Here is a 21,269-nt window from a genome sequence, read left to right on the forward strand (position 1 = left end):
CTTTGCAAGCGCTTCCATAAGCCCCACCGTCGTCTTCTCCTTCAAAATATTATGGGCTACTAATTTGGCGAGCGACAATTGGATTTGTCCTAGAGCCTTCTTATCCAGTATCTCCCAATCACCATCTGACTCCTCCTTCTTCTTTCCCTTTTCCTTGCCCATCAACGGGCGATACAAGTCCTTCTGGTACAGATAGTCCTCCATCTGCGACTTTCAGTAGGCGAAATCTGAACCATCAAACTTATCGATCTTTGATTTGTTTTCCTCTGTCATGGCTTTCACACAAATTGCTGAACGAAGCTCTGATACCAGTTGTTGGGGATTCGAAACAATTAATCGAATCCTTGCCCTTCTAGACCATGTGTTGAAAGTAGGAAAGTAGGAATAATACCACAAATAAAGATCTAACCTTGCAAAACTAGTAAAGGAGACGAACACGCAGATTTAACGAGGTTCGGCAACGTGTCTATGTCCTCAGGAGCCACACAACACAATTTCTTTATTAATTGAAGAAGAAATATAAGCTCTCAAACTAGGGTTTAATCTCTCTGAGATTCTCTCTCTTTCTACAGTCAAAAACTCTTTTTTCGTGTTGTATAAACCCTAAAAACATTTAAGGTATATATAGAGTCCCGGTAGAAATAGAATCCAAAACAGTTTAGGAAACTGTCAAACTGCATCGCGGGCGACCGTGGCGGTCGACCGCACAGGTATCGCGGTCGACCGCACACCAATCGCGGTTGACCGTATCAAACGACAGAGACTTAAATTGATTACAGGGTTGGTGCGGTCGATCGCCACGGTCGACCGCCTTCGGATCCAACTCCTCCTGAGCTCCTGTGCACGTTCGCAGTCGACCGCCAGATTCTCGAGGTCGACCGTGGATCTGTCAGCTCGTTTTTCTTCATCGTTTTGATTCCAGCTTTTGTCTCGACTTTGGGTCTACACCTTAGACTAACAGTAAATGGTCTGCCATCCTAAAAGTAGACATACATATTGATCTACTTTTCCAAACAAAATTCAACAAGGGATAATTTCATATTAGTCCCTATCCATAATTGCAAATTAGTCCCTCAAATCATAGTATTTGCTCATTAGTCCCTTAACTTGCAGTATTTGCTCATCGTTACCTCAAATCTTTAGTTTTATTACAATTCCCCCCCTCAAATCTTAGTGTCAACTTTTTGTATTTTCTCTAACCATATTAGATTAACCCCTAATCTAACATTTAGAATTACCTAAAAAATACCCCCTCTAGTACATGTTTCCCTCTAGTGTATGATGAGAAATGGATAGTAGAAAATTTGGAAGAATATATAGAATTTAAATGGAATATGGCCATGAAAAGAGCTCTGAAATGGGTTTAGGGTGCCCTTGACCATTGGGATAGAAGAGTCTTTTAGGTTCAGATTTTAGGATGAGTAGGTTTCGGTTTAAACCGCAAAGAAATAAGTTAGTGGGCCTTAAATGAGGGTACAATGAGTGAACCCTCTCATTCCGTTAATAGAATGTCCCCTCAAAACTCACACTACTAGACCAGAAGCACAAAATTGCAAGAGGTATATGGATTTGAGGGACTAAGTTGTAATTATGAAAGATGTAAGGGATTAATATGCAATTACCCCAAGGAACAAGCATGCATTCAAAATAATGAAATCTGTGTTAATACCAAACAATGAGAAAATTAGATCATTAGAAAAAAAAATGTTATGAAACTTGTGTTAATATATGAGCCAATATATTAAATTAATATGTATTATGTGCTATCAATTAAGGTTAGTCCATTAAAGTGATCTAATTTAGGGTTTAGGTTTTTAATGCATAATTAAAGTATGAGCCTCCTATGTGTAGAGACCAAAATATAATTATTAATTCTATGATGGGCTGAATTGATAATTATAAATAACTGATATCAGTTATAAATTGTAATGCTATGGTAACTATTATTTATAACTGATATCAGTTATAAATAATAATGCTATGGTAACTATTAATTTTAGTTTTGAGTTCTACTTCACTCACTCCCTTAGGAATTCTGAAGTAATGCTATGATAACTATTAATTATCTTAACGATACACTTAGGGGGGGTTATTGGTTGGTGTAATTGTTGGGATAATGGGATAATTTTTGGAACAATAATGTTTGGTGTTATTCATTGGGGTAATTGGAACTGGGGTAATCTTTATGGTGTTATTGGTTTGTTGGGGTAATTCTGGGACAACTTCCCCACTTTCCCCCAATTTATCCCACCTATAAAAGGGAAGTTCAGTCCAACCCCCAAAATTTGCCCCAATTCTTTCGCTGGAACCAAAAAACCCAGCTGGAGACCCGACGCCCCCTCTTCCGACCTCGTCTCTCCGCCTCGAGTTCGAGCGGAGCCGGTCTCTAGGTCGACGTCCGCCTCCTTCGCCTCCTCTCTCCGCCTCGAGGTCGTTCGTCGTCGAACGTTGTTCGCCGCCTCGAGCTCGGATCTGGTTCTCGAGCTCGAACGCCCGCTTCGCCGCCGCCGTTCTCGGGCTCGGTCGCCGCCGCCATCACCTCCGCGGCCTCCTCCGCGGCACCGCCTCCCAACCCAGGTACAATCTCTGGATCCATAAAGCACCGATGTCAAAACTGAATTTTATAGTGAACAAATTGAGATAGAGCACCTAGGCCTTGTTGTAAATGAGATAGAGCACCTGATGCTTGTTTGCTTTGGTAATCTTTGAGTTGTATTAACAATTTAACATGAAGCAAACCTTGCCAAATGGGCTGGGTAGTACTCAGATCGAAATATGTTTCTTATGAAATGGAACTGATGCTCTAAATATCATGTGGGCGTTACATCAAAAGTTTCCATTGTACGTATGATATATGTTCCACTGTATTTTTTAAGTGCATGCTAACAGATGCGGCATCATGAGAAACCCAATGTGGATCCTTTTCAAGTCCATCTATATTTATGTTTTTTTGACTAAATGTTAAGAGTATCTATTCAGAATGCATCTTAACCTGAGAGCTCTTCCCCCTGAACTGAGGAACGCACCTTAGTTTTCTTTGTAAATGAAGGTCCAAATCCAATTTCATTGATCGCCAAACAAAATATTAAAGGTATACATGCATAGCTTTTGCATCCATAACTAAACAAAGATACAACTATTGAGTTTGATGCAAACAATGTCTTTGCTTTACCTCAAAATTTTGAGTTATGTATAACCACAACTAAAACCGAAATCATGGAATTCATAGTCCCTTTCAACCATCAGCGACAGGAAGTTAAGAATGGAGCTCGAGGGGGTTGTAAAGGCATGATAAATTGGAGATAGGATCTGGCATTTGCTCATGAAATGGAGCTCAACAATATCACAATAATCCTAACTTCTATTGCTAGGCTGTCGATAACATACACTGAAGTCTGGTCAGAGTTGCTCTGTTCTTTCTACTTCCTACATTTATAAAGCTCTGTACATATCGTTCTTCTTAAATATAACATATTTCCCTTCAAGACATCCCACGAGGTTGACAATAAACTCTCTCTCTGATCCTCCAAAATGGTCAGTGATTTCAGACAATAAAACCTGCAGGGTTTTTTTTTTTCATAAAAACATCATAAAGCAGCAAGCAATTTTAGAGTTATTTAGATATATGTCTCTCAAATCTTCAACAATTCCATATTAGTCCCTTGAATCTTTGAAACTTCTCATACGTCCCTCAAATCCCGAGGCGCCTTGCAATTTGGTCCCTCAGTGATCAATATACCCAAGTAACGTTTCTTTTAACAAGAGTATGTTTGGGGGGAATATAAACTGAGGGGTACATTGGTCATTGATGGATCAAATTGCAAGACCACGTAGGATATGAGGGACTTATGAGCAATTTCAAAGATTTGAGGGACTAATAGGGAACTATTGAAGATAGGAGGGACTGGTATCTAAATATTATGACTGCGGATTAGAAACCAGATATTTACCCCATCGTGTTCTGCAATCCACTCTAGTATAGTGCTTTCTGTTGCCTCTAATCCATCAAGACAGTTCTCTCCTTCATTGGCTTTGTGATGTTTCACTGAAGGACACTCATCAAGTAAAGACTCGTCATTACGTGGTTGCTTTGTTCCTGCAATAGTTTCACAACTTGGCGGTGTTAGTGTCTGGCTGCCATTAGTTTCAGAGTGAGACCCTGCTCTTTTTTCGGTGAAGGATCTCCAACTTCCTGGTTCATGTGTTCTGTCTCCTCTGGTGCATGCCGATGAGTCTATCTCAACAGGAGCACTGTCTGATGAGTTACTTTTCCAACCCAAGCCTTCTGTTGATACATTGAGGTCTTCCATTGCCAATAAAGTCTTGATTTGTTCATAGCTAACCTGCAAATGCACTTTCCCATTATGTACGGAAATCAGAAGGTCTGGGTGCAAAAGGCAGGCCACAGGATTTGGTTTTATTCCTTTTTTTACTCTTTATTTTGCACTCTGGTGGATTTGGTAGATAAATGTGCTTCAAGTGTTTTGGTTTGGGTGGGTGGATGGGTTCTACGAGTGACAGTTTTAATCTCGATCTATAGCTAGAAGAACCCTAATAAGTTGTAGATTTTGTGCTTTAATGCTAACAGGGTTCCTATTTATATATCACATGCTTAAACCATTCTGCATTCATGACCAATAATTTACATTCACTTGGATGATAAACCAATGCTAAGATTTAAATCAGACACGAGGTCCAGAATAGCAGTCAAATAGCCATACAAACAAGGATATGACTGCCAAGATGGAAGATACTGTTGGTTTTATGTCCAACTATAGTAATATAATAAAACTGTATAAGATACATTTTATAAAAGGCTTTATTTATTGCTTAACTATGAGATAGTTAAGGAGATATAAGATATCAAAGATCCATATGATGTTATTATTATAATTTTAAAGTCACATTTCATATATGTTAATGGGAATATATAGGACTGTATTGGTGCTATTGACGGGACCCACATTCCATGTATGGTATATGGCGATGACCAAACTCCATACCGTAATAGACATGGCTATCTTTCTCAAAATATCCTTGCAGCATGCACATTTGATCTTAGGTTTATTTATGTCTTAGTGGGATGGGAGGGATCTGCCAATGACTCACGGGTCCTGAAGGATGCAATGAGTAGAAGTGCATGTAGTCTTCCACTTCCAAATGGTAAATATTTTTTTTATCAATTTGTTAGATTTTATATTTAGTGATTATAATTCTAAAGAAATGTTAATGCAGGTAAATTTTATCTAGTTGATTGTGGTTACCCAAATTTTATCTAGTTGATTGTGGTTATCCAAATAGGCTACAATTCTTGGCTCCCTATCGGGGTACGAGGTACCACCTTAAAGAGTTTGGCCCAGCTAACAACCGTCAGCGACCACGCAATGCTCATGAGCTATTCAACCATCGACATTCATCACTTAGAAATTGTATTGAACGTATTTTTGGCATTTTTAAGTCTAGGTTTACAATTTTTAAGTCTCAACCTCCAGGTTTTCCATATGAGACTCAAAAAAGTATGATCTGGGCATGTATCGGCCTGCATAATTTTCTGAAGATGGAGAACTCCAACGATGACTTTGAAGTTTCTGATCTTCCTCCAGAGGCACCACGCAATGTTGCTCCGATTGATGGTGATTCTGATGAGGACGATGACCTACAAACTCAACAAGCACAACGGACAGCTGCATCACGTTGGAGAGAACAAATGGCAAACACAATGTGGGAGGATGGGACAAACGTAGCCCAAGGAGTCTAGAGCAAAGTTATATGTCGGTAGATTATATTTGTAATAATTAAGATTTAAGTTACCAACTGAGACTTTATTTGTAATAATTGATACTTTATCATCATCATCATTGTAATTAGATGTATGAATGATTAAATAATTATTGCAATTAAAAAATTTGTTAATCTAGCATAATAGTTAAAATAAACATCAAAATATTTTAAGATTGATTAATATTAATATTATTATATTATTTTTAATATTTTATATTAAAATAATATTAAAATTAATCATTTGATGTTATATCAAGTTAAACTTGAATTTAATTGAGCTAAAAATATAATATTATAAAAAGATGTCATACTAAAATTGTCCCACTCAAATTATCCCATTACCCCACTTTACCCCACTTTATCCCACTCAATTATCCCATTGGGTAAAATTACCCCATTGGAACAATTTACCCCAAATTACACCAAATTACACCAACGAATAACCCCCCCTTAGGTCATGTTTGGCAAAATGCTTAAAACCGGATGAGGATCAATCCTAACCTGGTATGCTAAACTATATTACTTTTAGTATGGGGGACCCATTTTAAGCCCAAAATTTGACCTAAAAAGAACTGGGCTAAGTTTGAGCACTTTTAGACCAAAGACCAAAAAAAAAAAAAAAAGAAATCAAAACTAACCCAGGACTAATACTGGCCCAGTCTTCAAGAATTGCCAAAACCCAAACTTTATAACCTTAACTTATAACTCGAACAACAAATATTGATAGAATAATTTTCAAATCACAAATTCAATGGAAGAGGACCAGTCGCACCGCTTGCAGTACACCATACGTAACGCACGCACGCAATAAATAAGCTCCTCCCTTTAAAGAGAGAGGGGAGGAGAGAGAGAGAGAGAGAGAAAGAAAGAGAGGCAGCGCTTCTCTATCGGATCCATGGAACCCTTACCCGTCTTCTGGTCCCTCTCTCCCCCCTCTCCCCGATCCACTTCCCCATCCAGATCCGAACCCGATCGCGATCAAGATCCGCCGACCCTTTCCCTCTCCCTCTTCAACCTACCCGACAACGACATGGATCTAGGTTTAGGGCAAGATCCGAACCACGGCGATTGGGGCGTCGACGACGAGTTTTTCATCGGCCGCCGATTCAGCAGCAGCTACGGATCTGAATCCGAATCTAGCAGAGACTTCTCCCGCGCTCGCCCGATTGATCGCGACGGCTTGCGGATTCTCGCCTTTGAGTCTGATTCGGATTCGGACGAGCAGATTGTTGCGATCGGGGAGGACTCGGTCTTGGATGAGCAGATTGAGGGAGATGCGAGCGTTGATCTTCCTCTTTGTTGGGATTGTCTTCGGATTGATGATGAGAGGAGAGATTTGAATGCGGAGTTTGAGTGGGAGGAGGTTGATGGGAGAGTGGAGGAAAGGGAGGTGATTAATCTAAATCAAGAAGGGGTTAATGATGAAGAAAGGGCGAGCAATGTCGAATGGGAGGTTCTTTGGATGAATCATTTGGGGAATAATGATGATTCCGAATCTTATCTCGACGATGGTTTTGTTTACGCGACTTCAGATTATGACGAGGTCCAATTCGCCCAATTTCAAGGTCATCACGATAGTTTGCTCAAGGGGAGCCCGCCGGCGGCGAAATTAGTGGTGGAGAGCTTGCCTTCAGTTTTCTTGACGAAGGATCATGTGGAAATCAATGGCTGTGCTGTTTGTAAGGATGAGATTTCGGCTGAGGAGAAGGCGAAGATGCTGCCTTGCTCGCATTGCTACCATGAGGAGTGCATTTTGCCGTGGCTGAAGATGAGGAACACTTGCCCGCTTTGTCGTTTTGAGCTTCCAACTGACGATCCAGAGTATGAGAGGTGGAAGTTGAGGAGGACGGGGAGCACGGGCCGATTGGAGGTGGCAGTGGACGAAAGAATCAGGTATGATTTTGAAATATTACCTGATGCTTGAACTTGAATTTGTATTGATATGTTGTTGTTATTGTTGTGGCAGAGAGGGTTTTCTAATATTATGTTGTATGCATTTTGTTGTTGTTAGATGAGTTATGGTAGTGTTAGATCAAACTTTTTGGAGGAGGATTCAATATGGGTTATTATGTGGGAATTGGTTATTGAGAGGTGTTTGTAAGGAGTTGTAATAGAGAATTTAGAACATATTTATCTCATAAATTTGTTATTTTACATTGCAAAATTTGGAATAAAGGAATCTTATAAGTATGTAGATGGCTCTTTTGGTCATGGGTTGGATTATTATCTAATGCTAGTTTGTCAAAGATTGTGAATGTTTAGATGCATTTTGCTGTTCGGATTGCTATGAAGCCCTTTGTATACGGGTTATGATTGATATATAATATCAGTATTGTGTGTGTGTGTGTGTGACGGATGCAATTGCTTTAATGTTTTCTATCTACAATATATGAATTATGATTTGCTTTATTTTTTTATTTTCGGATGCCCAATTGGCTGAATTGCTATCATCTATTGAAGCTTAGGTCTGTGTGCTACATTACCGAATACATTTATGGGTCATAGTTCTCATGGAGAATATGTAATGCTATGATATTGCTACTGTATTGAGGTTATAAAAACCTAGTGTCAGTTGAAAGGGGTTTTCATGAATATTTTATAGCAATTTAATACGGTTATGAATGCTTTAACAAATATTTTGTATGTTTTTCATTGAGGTCGGGGGTTATTGTCTTCAACTCGACCTTTTAAGTTCAAACAATTTATGGATACTTTGACATGGTTTGAAGAAATATTTTAATTGGATGGATGCACAAATTCATCCTGATTGAATTTGTAGTCTATTAGACTTTTTGAAACTATCATTTAAAGCAAGTAATTTGTTTTGTTTATCAGCTAAGTACTTTTGCAAGTGAATGGGAGGAATGTTTCTTACCTGACCCCTTTGTTATCTTTGCAAGTGAACGGGAGAAATGCTTCAAACTATTATTTAAAGCAGAAATTTGTTATGTTTCTCAACTGCGTAGTCTGTTATCTTTGCAAGTGAACTTGAGAAATGTTTCTTACCTGACCATTTCTTATAGTGGCTATGGAGCAAACATGGGAAGTACCTTTATCTTTTATTTCAAGGTTTGCACCAATAAAGAAACCGATTGCCATAAGATTGGCTAACCTTTTCTGATGAATTGTTACTCACACTGCTTATGATAAAGAGGAACATGTAGATGACGGGGCGGAGGTACATGGGCGAAAAATATTGCACCTTAAGAAAGTTTGCCCACAGAAGTCAGACCAAACAGGTCCTAAGACATTGCTAAACAGCGATAAGCATCGATGAAAAGAATATATAATGCTACGATTTTAATTTGAGGTTATAAAAGCCTAGTATCTCTTTCTTTTGTTGGAAGGGGTTTTCGTGAACATTTTATTAGTAATTTTATATGGTTATGTGAATGTTTTGATAATAATTTTGTATGTTTTTTCATTGAGGCTTGTCAAGGATTATAGACTTCAACTTGACTGTTTTAAACCCAGACAATTTATAGACACTTTAACATGGTTTCAATAAATATTTTAATTGGATGGATGCACAAATCCATACTGATTGAATTTGCAATTTTGACCTTTCAAACTATCATTTAAAGCATAAGTTCGTTATGTTTCTCAACTGAGTAATTTGTTATGCTTGCAAACGGGAGAAAATTTTCTTACTGGAGCTTTTCTTGTAGTCACGATGGAGCAACATGGAAGCTGTTTACTCCTTTCCTTCATAAGAATTTACCTTTATCTTAAAGGTTTTCATCGACGAAGAAACCGATTGCGATAAGAGTGAATTTCTCTGATGAATTGTTACATGCAGTACTTATCGTAAGAGGAACATATAGATGAAAGGCTGAGGTACATAGATTATATATTGCATATGAGTCCTAAGACAATGCTAAACAACAATAAGAATCGATGAAAAGAATACCCTGCCACAGTTGATGAGCTTTTAAGGATTTTTTTAGCTTGTGGAGCGAATTAAATTACTCTGGATGAAGCTGGTCTCAATCTTGAAAAATCCGAGCAATTAGCATTATGGACAAAAGTTAGCCATCAAACTGTAGGATTTTAAGAAAATCCAGTTGCATCATGAATGAAGTTTGGTCATCAAGTCGAAAATATCCAAGGCGAACAGGCGAACTGAAGGCAAATTCAGAGTTCTAAAAATGAACGCTCTTTGTGGCGTGCATGGATCATTAAAGATATGGACTTGCAGATTGCGCTAGATCGCAGTTAAACAACTGGAACAAGCAAAATGGTGATTTACATAAACAGAGCTCAACTGTGTCAAAAAAATAAATAATTTTAGAAGGCTGACTTGAGAGGTTGAGAATAGTGCTCCTTTATCTTTGATTTCTAAGTGGATATATAGCAGGACATAGGCTATAGCTAAAGCTTTCTAGAAACAGACGCAGAAGAGCAATTAGTAGTTGGAGCTATGAGATTCACTGTCAAACATTGCAATATCTGATTAGGAAAGTTAACGATGCTTGTTCAGATGATAATAGGATATTTGAAAAATTGCTTATGGTGATGGTCACCGTTATATTTTACGAAGAGCAGAGGAAGCGAAGATGGTTGATCTTTTCCCTGTCATGGTCAAAATTTTAATAGATCACTTGAGAAACCGGTAACCTTTTCTTTATTAAAAATAAGCATCCTGAAGCTTAACCACGGAACTCAGTAGATAATTTGGGATGTAATATTTGGAGAGATTGGTTTATTGTTTTGGCAACTCTGCCTATTGCCTGGAAAAGAACCAGGTGACACCATTCTGCTGATTTTTTTGAATTGCCATTGCTTTGTAAGTTTCAATGCTCATGAGCTGCAGCCTCAGGGACAAATACTGCTGCCTTCAGTTTCCAACTAAACTTGAAAGAAAACCATTTTGAATGCCGACTTTCATGAGAAAATTTCTTTTACATTGTTGTTTTTTTTTTAAAAAAAAAAACTACTATTGATGCTAAAGTGCTGAAAATGTATGTAAGCAGAAGCAATGCTTTAATGACGATGTCTTAATTTCGCATTAGAATCTGTCGACAAACACAATGCCCACATCCTTGACGTGCTTAGTATCTGTTGCCAGCTTTTCCTCGGTACCGGTAGAACTCATTCATCTGCTTGGACAAGCCTTAGGCTGTTGGGTGATTTGTTTTATTTTATTTTATTTTTGTACGCATGTCTACTCCGAACAGATTATTTTCTTTAGTTGATGCAGTATTTACATTAAATTTTGTGTCATTATCTTCAACTTGACACTGTTTCGTAAAAACTATTGTGAACTTCTTGTTTTCATTAACTATCATTAACTTACAGGCTCTTTCCCCCCCCCTTCAGAAAACTATCTTAATTTTCAAGAGCTACCATAAACTATAGTTATGTGATCCAAAGTATATGGTAGCTTCATAAAGTTTATCCTATTTTATATGTTGGCAGGCAATCTTTCTTTAGTCGAAGCTACCTTAGACAGTGGAAAACTAGGGTGCATATTTAGTCGGCAATTATTTAGGTAAGATTTCATTTTTTATGTTTTATTCTCCTAGGAATAAGGCAAGTGTTTGTTTGGTGAAGGAAATGGGTTTTCTATGGTTTTTGATGATTCCACACGACCGGAAACCGTACCCTGTTTTGTATTTGAAACAAGTTGTATTGTACTTGAACCAGATTGATATTTTCTTGTAGAGGAGGGCTACAATTTATGTCGCTTTCTTGGCGCTAAAATTCCAGTATAGAATCTTGATGAAGTAACGCACATGTTGAAATAATCTTAATCGACCTTCATAAATTTGGATCACAGGGTTGTTGAAGATTGAATACTTTAATAGACATATGTACCTTTTCTTTTTTATTATTATGTAAAATAAGAAATATACTTAGTTATATCGAATCCTTCTGTGAGAAAAAAGAGATTATCCAGAGGATTAAGATACTTTTTAAACTCTTTTATGCAGCATAATGTATAAGTTTTTCCTTTTTGTAGAAACTCAAAAATATGCATATAATCGAATTATTATTTTTGTTGAAATACAGACGACGGAAACATTGGTCTAGCGGCCATCTTCCCTTAATTTGGACTGAAAGTTTGGCTGTTTGCACAAGCCCCCTTATTATTTGTGTGATAATCAGCATTACTAGCTCTGTTATACTTCAATCGGAATTCATAATTTTTCTTTAGATTGGTATCCATGATATTATGGCATCTTGGCATCCAATAACTTGGTCAAAAAATTTCATCAGCAATTGTAACTTCGTGGACTTAGGATAAAATCCCATATTTTGGAGGATATTTTCCGTGGACGGTAACTAAAGTTTATAAAAGGCTTTGCGGATAGCCGACGCTTTGTAATTAATTAAGAAATTGTTGCATACTCTAATCAAGTATCCGTCTTATCATCAACACCGTTTTCTTTATTAGGGACAGCGATTAAAGTGGCGTTCTAGCTCATGGTTTAGGCTTGGAGACTTCGGAGCTGAGCCAAGTAAAAGTTATAGCTTCGAAGTATTAAATTCGCTGGGATGTTCGAATTAATAGCTTATCGACGCGGTCGACATCCGCCAGTGACGTAGAGGCGGAGCAATAGAGACGTTGCTGCAGTATGGTGTTGTATGAAAGATACAGGTTAAGTTTAGTTGCTGACTTTTTTTGTCAGATAATCAAATCCCCTTCCCTTTTTTAAATGCTTAAATAGCCAACTCTTTAAGTTAGAAAAATTTACTTTTGCTGAAGAGTTAGAAAAATTTGCAAAGATCCCGCTCATTGAAGGAAAGAAATATCCACACATCTGAATTAAAAAGTATTGTAATTGAAGATAAAACTTTTACTTTTCGATCATTTGGTTAGCAATTGACTGACCAATTATTTAAAAGTGCAATTAAACTCAGAAAGTACAGTGTGAAGCATGTAATTTGAACAGCTGTATTACATGAATTCGAATTGCATTTTTTTTTTTTTTTGCAGATTTTGGTATTATGATATTGTCATAACAAAAGAGGCAAGTCGGAACTATTTCTCCAATGAATATAAAAATTACTGGAACTAAAAACTGTTCCGGATAAACAGACAAATATGCTAACAAGTAAATTAAAAAAATATCAGTGTGAAATTAAAGATCACTTAACTGTAATATTTTTTTGAACGCTAATGAATATAAAAAGCGAGCAGCAACTAATTGCGTTCATAATTATGTTACCCCTTGTAAAGTTCACAGTATCAACGGTAACATCCGTTCATAATCTTGTTAACCCTTGCGCATCTATAGAAGAGCACAAATACAGCATAAGCTTCTATTTTAAGTATAAAATCTTCATCTTCCATCCAAACTTGTATCATCATGAGCAAGGGAGCGTCCAATGTCCTGCAAAGCATCAGCGCTGGAGATAATTTTTTGCTACTGTTAAAGTAAGAGAGAGAGAGAGAATCTTGGGTAAATTTCCCTTGAATTGAATATTGAGTGTGCACATATATTTATACAAGTAGAGGAGTGTGAGGTTTGTTCTCCCAAGCAATGTGGGACTAAAACCCACTACAATACACTATTATCAACAGCCCCCTTCAAACTCATGTTGGATCAAACAAAGTGAGTTTGCGTACAAGAAACTGGAACCGATGAACAGGTAAGGCCTTTGTGAAGAAATCTGCAAGCTCGTCAGCGGATGAAACATGAGGAAGTAGAATTGTCTTGTCCTTGATAACTTGGTGACGGACAAAATGAGCGTCGATCTCAATATGTTTGGTCCTTTCATGAAATACTGGATTATTAGCAATCTGGATGGCACTCTTATTATCACAGTAGAGAGGAGTAGGAGTCGTAACAGAAATACCGAAATCACTGAGAAGGCGACGAAGATGAATAATCTCTTTAGCTGTTGTGGACATTGCACGATACTCTGCCTCAGTACTGGAAAGAGCAATAACATCTTGTTTCTTACTTCGCCAGGAAATAAGGGAATCACCAAGAAATATACAATAACCTGTGGTAGACTTTCTGGTAGTTGGATCACCAGCCCAATCAGCATCAGAATATGCACAAAGCTCTAACTTAGATGTAGCAGGAAACAAAAGTGAGCGAGTGCTAGTACCCCGGAGGTACCGAAGAATCCGTAATAAGACAGCATAGTGTACAGAACGTGGGGCACTAACAAATTGACTGACAATACCAACAGCATGAGAGATATCTGGTCGAGAGATGCACAAATAGACCAACTGACCAACAAGATGTCGATATCGGGTAGGATCAGATAGAGGCTCACCGTCAGTAGAGCAAAGTTTGACATTCTGCTGGAGTGGAGTATCGACAGTTGTATTATCAGTTAACTCAGCTTGATTTAGAATATCTGAGAGATACTTCTGTTGAGACAGTAATACACCCCGCGGGCCTTGAGAAATTTCTAGACCAAGGAAATACCGAAGAGATCCAAGATCCTTCATGTGGAACTGTTGTTGCAACTGAGATTTTGCGTATTGTATACCTGTCATATCATCACCTGTAATGATCATATCATCTACATAGATGAGTAATAAAACCCTGCCACGCGATGTAGTGCGAACAAACAGAGAAGCATCTTGATGACTTTCTATAAAGCCCGCTTTGAGCACAACATCGCGAAAACACTCAAACCAAGCGCGGGGTGCCTGTTTGAGACCATAAACAGCACGACGAAGGAGACATACATGTCCCGGAGGAATATTTGACCCTGGAGGCGGTTGCATATATACGGTCTCTGATAAAGAGCCATGAAGAAAAGCATTTTTGACATCCATCTGGTATAAGGGCCAACGATGAGCAGCAGCGACCGCAAGGAGAGTACGCACAGTGGGCATCTGAGCAACAGGAGCAAAGGTCTCCTCATAATCAATACCTTGTTGCTGAGTAAAACCTCTAGCCACTAAACGAGCTTTTCGACGTTCAATGGTGCCATCAGGACGAAACTTGACCTTATAAACCCATTTACTGCCAACAAGAGAGATCCCAGGAGGACAGGGAACAATATCCCAGGTATGAGTTTGCTGAAATGCTTGAAATTCCTCAGCCATAGCTTGTCGCCACTCTGGAATTTGAACTGCCTCTTGGAAGGACTTTGGCTCAACAATAGTATGAATGGCAGCAAGAAAGTTATGAAAGATAGGTGAATAAGAAGTAACAGAAGCATACCGGGCAGGCATGACATGTGGGCGTTTGCCTCGACGAAGAGCAAGAGGAACCTCAGGCGGGGGAGATGCTGGCGCAGGTGCATGAAGATCAACAGTATTTTCTGGAGTGAGAGTTGTGTCCACAGGATATGGATTAGATGGTGTAAGAGAAGACTCAGGTGAGGAAGAGTCAACAGAAGGAGAGGGAGAGATGTCAGGGAGATCTCGAAAGGAAAATTGAGGTGAAGAAGTGGGTGATGCAGTGGACGGGGAAGCATGATCGGTAGAGTGGAGGAAATTAAAGTCATCAGAAGTAGAATAATATGGAGAATCCTCTTCGAACTGAACATGACGAGATATATGAACTCGACGAGTTGCGGGATCATAACAACGATAACCTCGATGTTCTGAACTAATTCCTAAATAAACACAAGAAACTGCTCTGGGAGACAATTTATCACGTTCGTGAGATGGCAGAAAAACAAAACATCGACAACCAAAAACGCGAACTAGATCATAACGGGGAGGATGAGTATAAACACGACTATAAGGAGTAGCACCGGAAAGAGAGCTAGATGGAGTGATATTAATGGCATGAGTCGCGGTGAGAATAGCCTCAGCCCAGAAACGACGAGGAACAGAGTAAGAAATGAGCATTGATCGGGCAGTATCGAGGATATGACGATGTTTGCGTTCAGCAACACCATTTTGCTCATGAGTGTAGGGACATGACTGTTGAAAGATAGTCCCATGAGAGGACATGATAGAGCGCATGGCAGAGGATAGGTACTCTTTGGCACAATCAGAACGAAAAACTTTAATACGAGATTGCCATTGAGTGAAAATCATAGCAGTGAAGGCTTGATAAGCAGTAAGTACGTCAGAGCGATTCTTAAGTAGGTAAACCCATGTAAAACGAGAGAAATCGTCGATAAAACTAACATAATATAAGTAGCCAGATGAAGAAGGCAAAGGAGCTGGCCCCCAAATATCAGAATGTACTAAATCAAATAAGGAAGTGGATACAGATGTACTCATTTTAAATGGTAAAGCAGTGAATTTAGCCAATTTGCAACCAGCACATGACTCAATACTAGAACTAGATGATACAGGACCAAGTACTCCAGACTGAATAAGACTCTCCAGCCTTTTATTACACACATGACCAAGTCGTCTATGCCATAAATTGGCAGGAAGCGAGGTAGAGGGTTTTGACGAACAAAGAGAAGCAACAAGAGAACGTGGACGTATGGACTCTGGAAGGTGAAGATATTCCAGAAAATACAGTTTGTGCCTCCTACGACCCGCCCCAACCGTCTTGCCCGTCTGTGGATCCTGCACAATACAAGTATCAGAAGAAAATGAGACAAACAGGCCCGCCATGCATAAAGAGCTAATAGAAATTAAATTCAAGCACAATTGTGGAGCCACATAGACGGGACCAAGTGTTAGACGACCAGATGGATCATTTTGTGGGGTAATAGAGCCATACTGAGTAATGGACAATGGTTGTCCAGCAGCTGTGTAGATAGGAGGAAGAGAGGATGAAGTAAAGACAGAGGATAAAAGTGAGGCATTACAAGTCATATGAAAGGAACAACCAGAGTCAAAAATCCAGAGATCATTCATACCAGAGACTGAAGGATTAGCTGAAGAACCAGCAAAATGCATACCAGAGAGTTGTGCGGCGGATGTAGAGGTGATATGTTGAAAAGCATCAAGTTGACGGCGAAGACTTTCAATAGCTTGAATAGTAGAGTCTGAAGTAGTAGAAGGTATAGCATTGGCCAACAATCCTGGTGTACGAGAGGGTTGAGACTGAGGGGGTCGCCGACCACGTCCAGTACCTGAGGAACGTAACTCAGGATGAAGCTTGAAGCATGTCTCAATGCGGTGTCCTTCCTTCTTACAATATTTGCAAGAGAGCTTAGATCGAGCCTGTGGAGAGGGAGCCTGTGGAGAAGTATAATTCATAACAGGAGCAGTGACAGGTACAGACAAAACAGTCTCGAGTGAAGAGGTAGGAGTGTCTGTTGACAAATTGAGTCGTGCTGTCTGCTGCCGGGTCTCATAAGCAGTGAGAGCTCCCATAACTGAGGCCAAAGTCGGAAATTGAGGCTGGTGAAGTAGTTGATCAGCCATAGTTGAATATTCAGGAAGGGACTGAAACAATTGATGCACCTCATGCCGTTCGTACCAGGCTAGCCAGTCTTCATATGTGGAATTACGTCCAGGAAGCATGGAGCGTAACTCTGTCCAAAAAGCTTGCATTTGTCCAAAATGGGACTGCAGAGATGAACTACCTTTGCGTTGTAGAGAAATGCGTTGCAGAAGATATGCCTCCCGTGCACCCGAGCACTCAGTGAAACGCTCAGTGAGACGAGTCCACATGGCCTGAGCAGAGGGAAGCGAGCCAATCTCGACAGTGAGACCAGAGCCAACACAGCGAGTGAGATAATCCATAACACGAAATTCCTGCAATTGCCACTCTGAACTCTCCTTGACATAGAGAGCACGAGCAGTCTGAAGATCGACATCACCACTGCCAGAGGCAATAGTACTGGATGAAGCAACAGTGCTGATGGACGGTGGAACTGGTCCCGTACTGGTGAGATGATCAAGCAAACCAGCGCCACGCAAGGCATTGGTGACAATGGTGGACCACCCTGCCCAGTCACTTTGATCATTGAGGGGCAAAGGTGGTTTGGGAATCTTCTCTGAAGGAGCCATAACAGCAATCTTGAGACGTTAAGATGTCGAGATGCTGTTACTAATGTCGTTCGTTTGAGGCCGAGAGACGGCTTGAAACGACGATGCCGTTAATTTGAGACCGAGAGACGGTCTTGAAACGACAATGCCGTTAAAATAGAACAGAGACGGTCTTGAAACGACAATGCCGTTAAAATAGAACCCGAAGGTTAGAATGAAACCCGAAGGTTTAAAATAGAACCCGAAGGTTAGAATGAAACCCGAAGGTTTAAAATAGAACCCGAAGGTTAAACGAGAACGCGAAACGCGTTAAGAGGCCGCAAAACGACAAGGCCAAAATATCTGGCAGATGAACGCCAAATAATTAAAAATAAAAATAAAAAAAATAAAACATTAAACGGCTGCAAAGCAATAAGGCCAAGATTTGGCAAAAGAACGCAAAAGCGTTAAAAATTTTATTGAAAGGGAAATAGCCCTAGCTCTGATACCATGTTAAAGTAAGAGAGAGAGAGAGAATCTTGGGTAAATTTCCCTTGAATTGAATATTGAGTGTGCACATATATTTATACAAGTAGAGGAGTGTGAGGTTTGTTCTCCCAAGCAATGTGGGACTAAAACCCACTACAATACACTATTATCAACAGCTACTTTGAGATAATTTTCTTTCAGGTGGAATATGGAAATCCTGTTCTCTTTATTTTTATAGTCTGCACAATTTTACTACCCTGAAATCCCAAAGAAAAGCCTTCTGAATTATCCACCATCACCACTAAATAAATTCGACCAGAAAGTTCAAAATACTATACCATTAGCCCGTGGACCGAAGTAATTAGTACTTGATATATCTCAAACCTTCTCAAAAGTTTCCACTAAAATGGAGTCGTAAAAAGAGGTCTCTGAACTGACTATTGTATTGGTCTGGGGGTGAAAACATAACAAAATAATCACATAAGTATTTCCATCCAATTCAAATTTTTTTTCCGGGGAGAATAACTGAGAAAGAATTGAGTGGGTGAAGTAAGAGAACCTTCTTGTAAGTCTCTTGGCTCTTTGGATCTAGTGTTTCAAGAACCGTACAGATAGATATTGCTAGTAATTTGTAAGAGATGTAACCCATGCAAAAATAGGTGAGGTGAAAAAAAGGACATCCACCAAAAGCATCAAAATTGCAAGAATCAAAGAAAAAGTTACCTCTGGGTAAGAGCATCTCCATGTGCATTTACCTGCAGCTTGTGTATATAATCAGCAACGAACATCTTTTCATCCACGTCTCACTTTTATTAAAAACTTCCTCACTATATTAATCAGAGGAAGAGGGTTCTCCATATGCACAGCATGCCCGCAGTCTGGTATTACAGCCATTTCACATAAGTTTGTTCCTTGGTTGTCACCCTCTCCTCTAGCAGTCATGACTTCAGTATACATCTGCTGAGAGATATCTTTGAACTTTGCATCTTTCTCTCCAGCAATGAACAAAAGAGGTTTCTTGCATAGCTTTAGGTCTTCCCACAGGGGCCTAACATTATGGCATGAGTATATGATTTAGACCAATCTTCTGCAGTACCCTTAAAGCGCAAATATTTCTTTAGAATCCCATATTGGAAAGCATAGTTGGCCCTCAGTTAGATCTATAAATCAGTTTATTCAAGACTCGACAGACATGGGACAAATTGGCTTCTTTGAGTTGTGCATAATATTGGAATTCAACAAGTTGTCATGTAAGTGAACAGAGGCCTAACAGTATGGCATGAAGACATGATTTAGACCAATATTCTGCAGTATTCTTAAAGCTCAATTATTTCTTTAGAATCCCATTTTGGAAAGCATAATTGACCCTCAGTTTGATCTATAAATCAGTTCACTTAAGACTCAAAAGACTTGGGACAAATTAGCTTCTTTGTGTTGTGCATAATATTGGAATTCAACAAGTTGACATGTAAGTGAGATTTATGATCAACATTGTTTCCCTTGATACCAAAGGAACACCATCTAAGTTTAGTAAGATGATCCTCTCTGACAAATTGCCTTCTTTGTGTAGTGCATAATAGTGGAATTCAACAAGTTGACATGTAAATGAGATTCATGTTATCTCCCAAAATAAATAATTAAATAAATGAAATGAAATAATTTTTTTTGCATATATTGCATGAATATTGTGATATATAAAAGAGAAGGATCCCCTAGATAATTACACGCCTATGAAGTAAAGGCTAGCAAAGACCTTTTTTTGTTTGAAAATCATTATTAGCATATGTACATTGTCTTTTGAACAGGTAGCATGCTTGATACTTGGATTATGAAAATATGGAGCCGAATTCAAAGACATGGGAAAAAACTTGCAATAGGCTCTCCTTAAATAAGATATGAGAGAACAAATTCCTTAAAATAGCAACAATTTCTATCAATGCTATTATCTGTTTTTTTTTTAAAGTGCCAATGCTATTATCACCAATGCCATTATCATTAGAAACAAAAGTGACTATTTGGGCATTGAGTCAGGAGTACCTTATGCATATTTCTGGTACTTCTATATTCTAAAGACTGATCACAAAAGAAGTAACTTCTATACAGTAGAAAAATCGTGTTAACAGATAGCTGAGCTCTTGAAAGAAGATTTTTACAGAGACAAATACTAGAATTTGAAATTTCAGGAATCGTGAAATGCGGGGTTCATCTCAGGGATGTCTTATTAGCAAAGTTCCAACCAATCAAAATCCTATCTGCAATAACAAATTTTTTTCACTTTAACATTCTTACGGGTAATACATGGTAATGGAAGTCAGTGGATCTAGTCATAAAGCTTAACATAAAAAGAAAAAGAATTCAATTTATGAAATAAATTTCTATCTGCAGGGAGATGAAAAGTAGTCGGAAAGAAAGCATATAAGCTTACAGTTGTCTTCCAACACTCAAACCAGAGAGAACCTTAGCCAGAGCTTGGATATCCCGATGCTTTGCACGGTTGGTGGTTATTTTTTTAAAGTGCGGATGGCCCCTTAGGCTGCCAATAAGAAGAGATTTAACGGACAACCGGATCATTTGGCCATTTGAAGAAAAAAAATACTAAACAGAACTTCAAATTTATTTGTACTAGTTGGACAGTATCATAAACAAAAGTAATGATTTGTATATTCATTTATTAGTTAACTGAAGCAAGGATGCCAAGCACAGGGGAAGATTGTCCTATGATCAGAAAATGACTTTAACAAAAAGATATTACAAAAGATCAGAAGGAAACAAGACAAGTTCAAATTTAAAAATAAGTGAGGGGAATCAGAAGAGTTCTAGAAAATAAATAGACAACATGAAGATTCATTCGTTCACATATGGATAAATGCAAGGATGTGTCACACACCAGGGTTCCAGGAGTGTTTTATGAGCCCTTGCAGCATTTTAACACCGGTATCAGTTTTCCTTTAATTAGGGACATGCTATGTAACATTGATACTTATCTTACAAATCCCCCATGCCATATTGGAGATATCTATAAGATATAACCCTTCTAGCCATATAATTGATTCTCATATCTACTGTTTTAGAACTTTGATTGTGTTTGTATCATGCTCGTGTTCCTTAACTGAACGACAGGGAGGGCATTTTTAGTAGATGATAGGACCTGATCAACAAAGACATAAAGCTGCTAACCAGTGGAAGCCATTATGGCTCC

General features: G+C 38.7%; 4 protein-coding genes across 13 annotated transcripts in view; 2 read left to right on the plus strand and 2 right to left on the minus strand.

Annotated features, from left to right (window-relative positions):
- On the minus strand, window positions 3,045-4,361 carry LOC109840253. The gene is made up of 2 exons (XM_020408823.1): window positions 3,951-4,361; window positions 3,045-3,558 (listed from the first exon to the last, which is right to left on the minus strand). Exons 1-2 carry the CDS (start codon window positions 4,308-4,310, stop codon window positions 3,433-3,435), a joined length of 486 nt encoding a protein of 161 aa, XP_020264412.1. The 5' UTR covers window positions 4,311-4,361; the 3' UTR covers window positions 3,045-3,432.
- LOC109843083 lies at window positions 4,927-5,860 on the plus strand. The gene is made up of 2 exons (XM_020412015.1): window positions 4,927-5,167; window positions 5,269-5,860. Exons 1-2 carry the CDS (start codon window positions 4,974-4,976, stop codon window positions 5,756-5,758), a joined length of 684 nt encoding a protein of 227 aa, XP_020267604.1. The 5' UTR covers window positions 4,927-4,973; the 3' UTR covers window positions 5,759-5,860.
- LOC109840255 (E3 ubiquitin-protein ligase CIP8-like) lies at window positions 6,620-7,971 on the plus strand. The gene has a single exon (XM_020408830.1). It carries the CDS (start codon window positions 6,677-6,679, stop codon window positions 7,703-7,705), a length of 1,029 nt encoding a protein of 342 aa, XP_020264419.1. The 5' UTR covers window positions 6,620-6,676; the 3' UTR covers window positions 7,706-7,971.
- The window catches only part of LOC109840254 (protein PHYLLO, chloroplastic), a 51,772-nt gene continuing 43,331 nt past the window's right edge, over window positions 12,829-21,269 (minus strand). For 3 of the 10 annotated variants that reach the window (XM_020408824.1, XM_020408828.1, XM_020408829.1), the window contains 2 exons: window positions 20,496-20,603; window positions 18,246-19,118 (listed from right to left, as the gene is read on the minus strand). In XM_020408824.1, the coding sequence (XP_020264413.1) occupies window positions 18,863-19,118; window positions 20,496-20,603 (364 nt within the window). In that variant the 3' untranslated portion in view covers window positions 18,246-18,862. Of the gene's footprint in view, window positions 13,119-18,245; window positions 19,168-20,495; window positions 20,604-21,269 lie in introns of those variants that run through there. The other 7 variants (XR_002246829.1, XR_002246828.1, XR_002246830.1 and 4 more) reach the window with 7 other exon arrangements.

Source organism: Asparagus officinalis, chromosome 5 (genome assembly GCF_001876935.1).
Source record: "Asparagus officinalis chromosome 5, Aspof.V1, whole genome shotgun sequence".
Lineage (NCBI taxonomy): Eukaryota > Viridiplantae > Streptophyta > Magnoliopsida > Asparagales > Asparagaceae > Asparagus > Asparagus officinalis.

What these genes read in the sequence shown, in the direction of transcription:
- LOC109840253 (XM_020408823.1), bottom strand. Translation starts at nt 4,310, where the DNA reads ATGGAAGACCTCAATGTATCAACAGAAGGCTTGGGTTGGAAAAGTAAC. An exon ending in GGATTGCAGAACACGATGGG is followed by an intron (nt 3,559 to 3,950) that starts GTAAATATCTGG and finishes AAAACCCTGCAG; the next exon opens with GTTTTATTGTCTGAAATCAC.
- LOC109843083 (XM_020412015.1), top strand. Translation starts at nt 4,974, where the DNA reads ATGGTATATGGCGATGACCAAACTCCATACCGTAATAGACATGGCTAT. An exon ending in CTTCCACTTCCAAATGGTAA is followed by an intron (nt 5,168 to 5,268) that starts ATATTTTTTTTA and finishes GTGGTTACCCAA; the next exon opens with ATTTTATCTAGTTGATTGTG.
- LOC109840255 (XM_020408830.1), top strand. Translation starts at nt 6,677, where the DNA reads ATGGAACCCTTACCCGTCTTCTGGTCCCTCTCTCCCCCCTCTCCCCGA.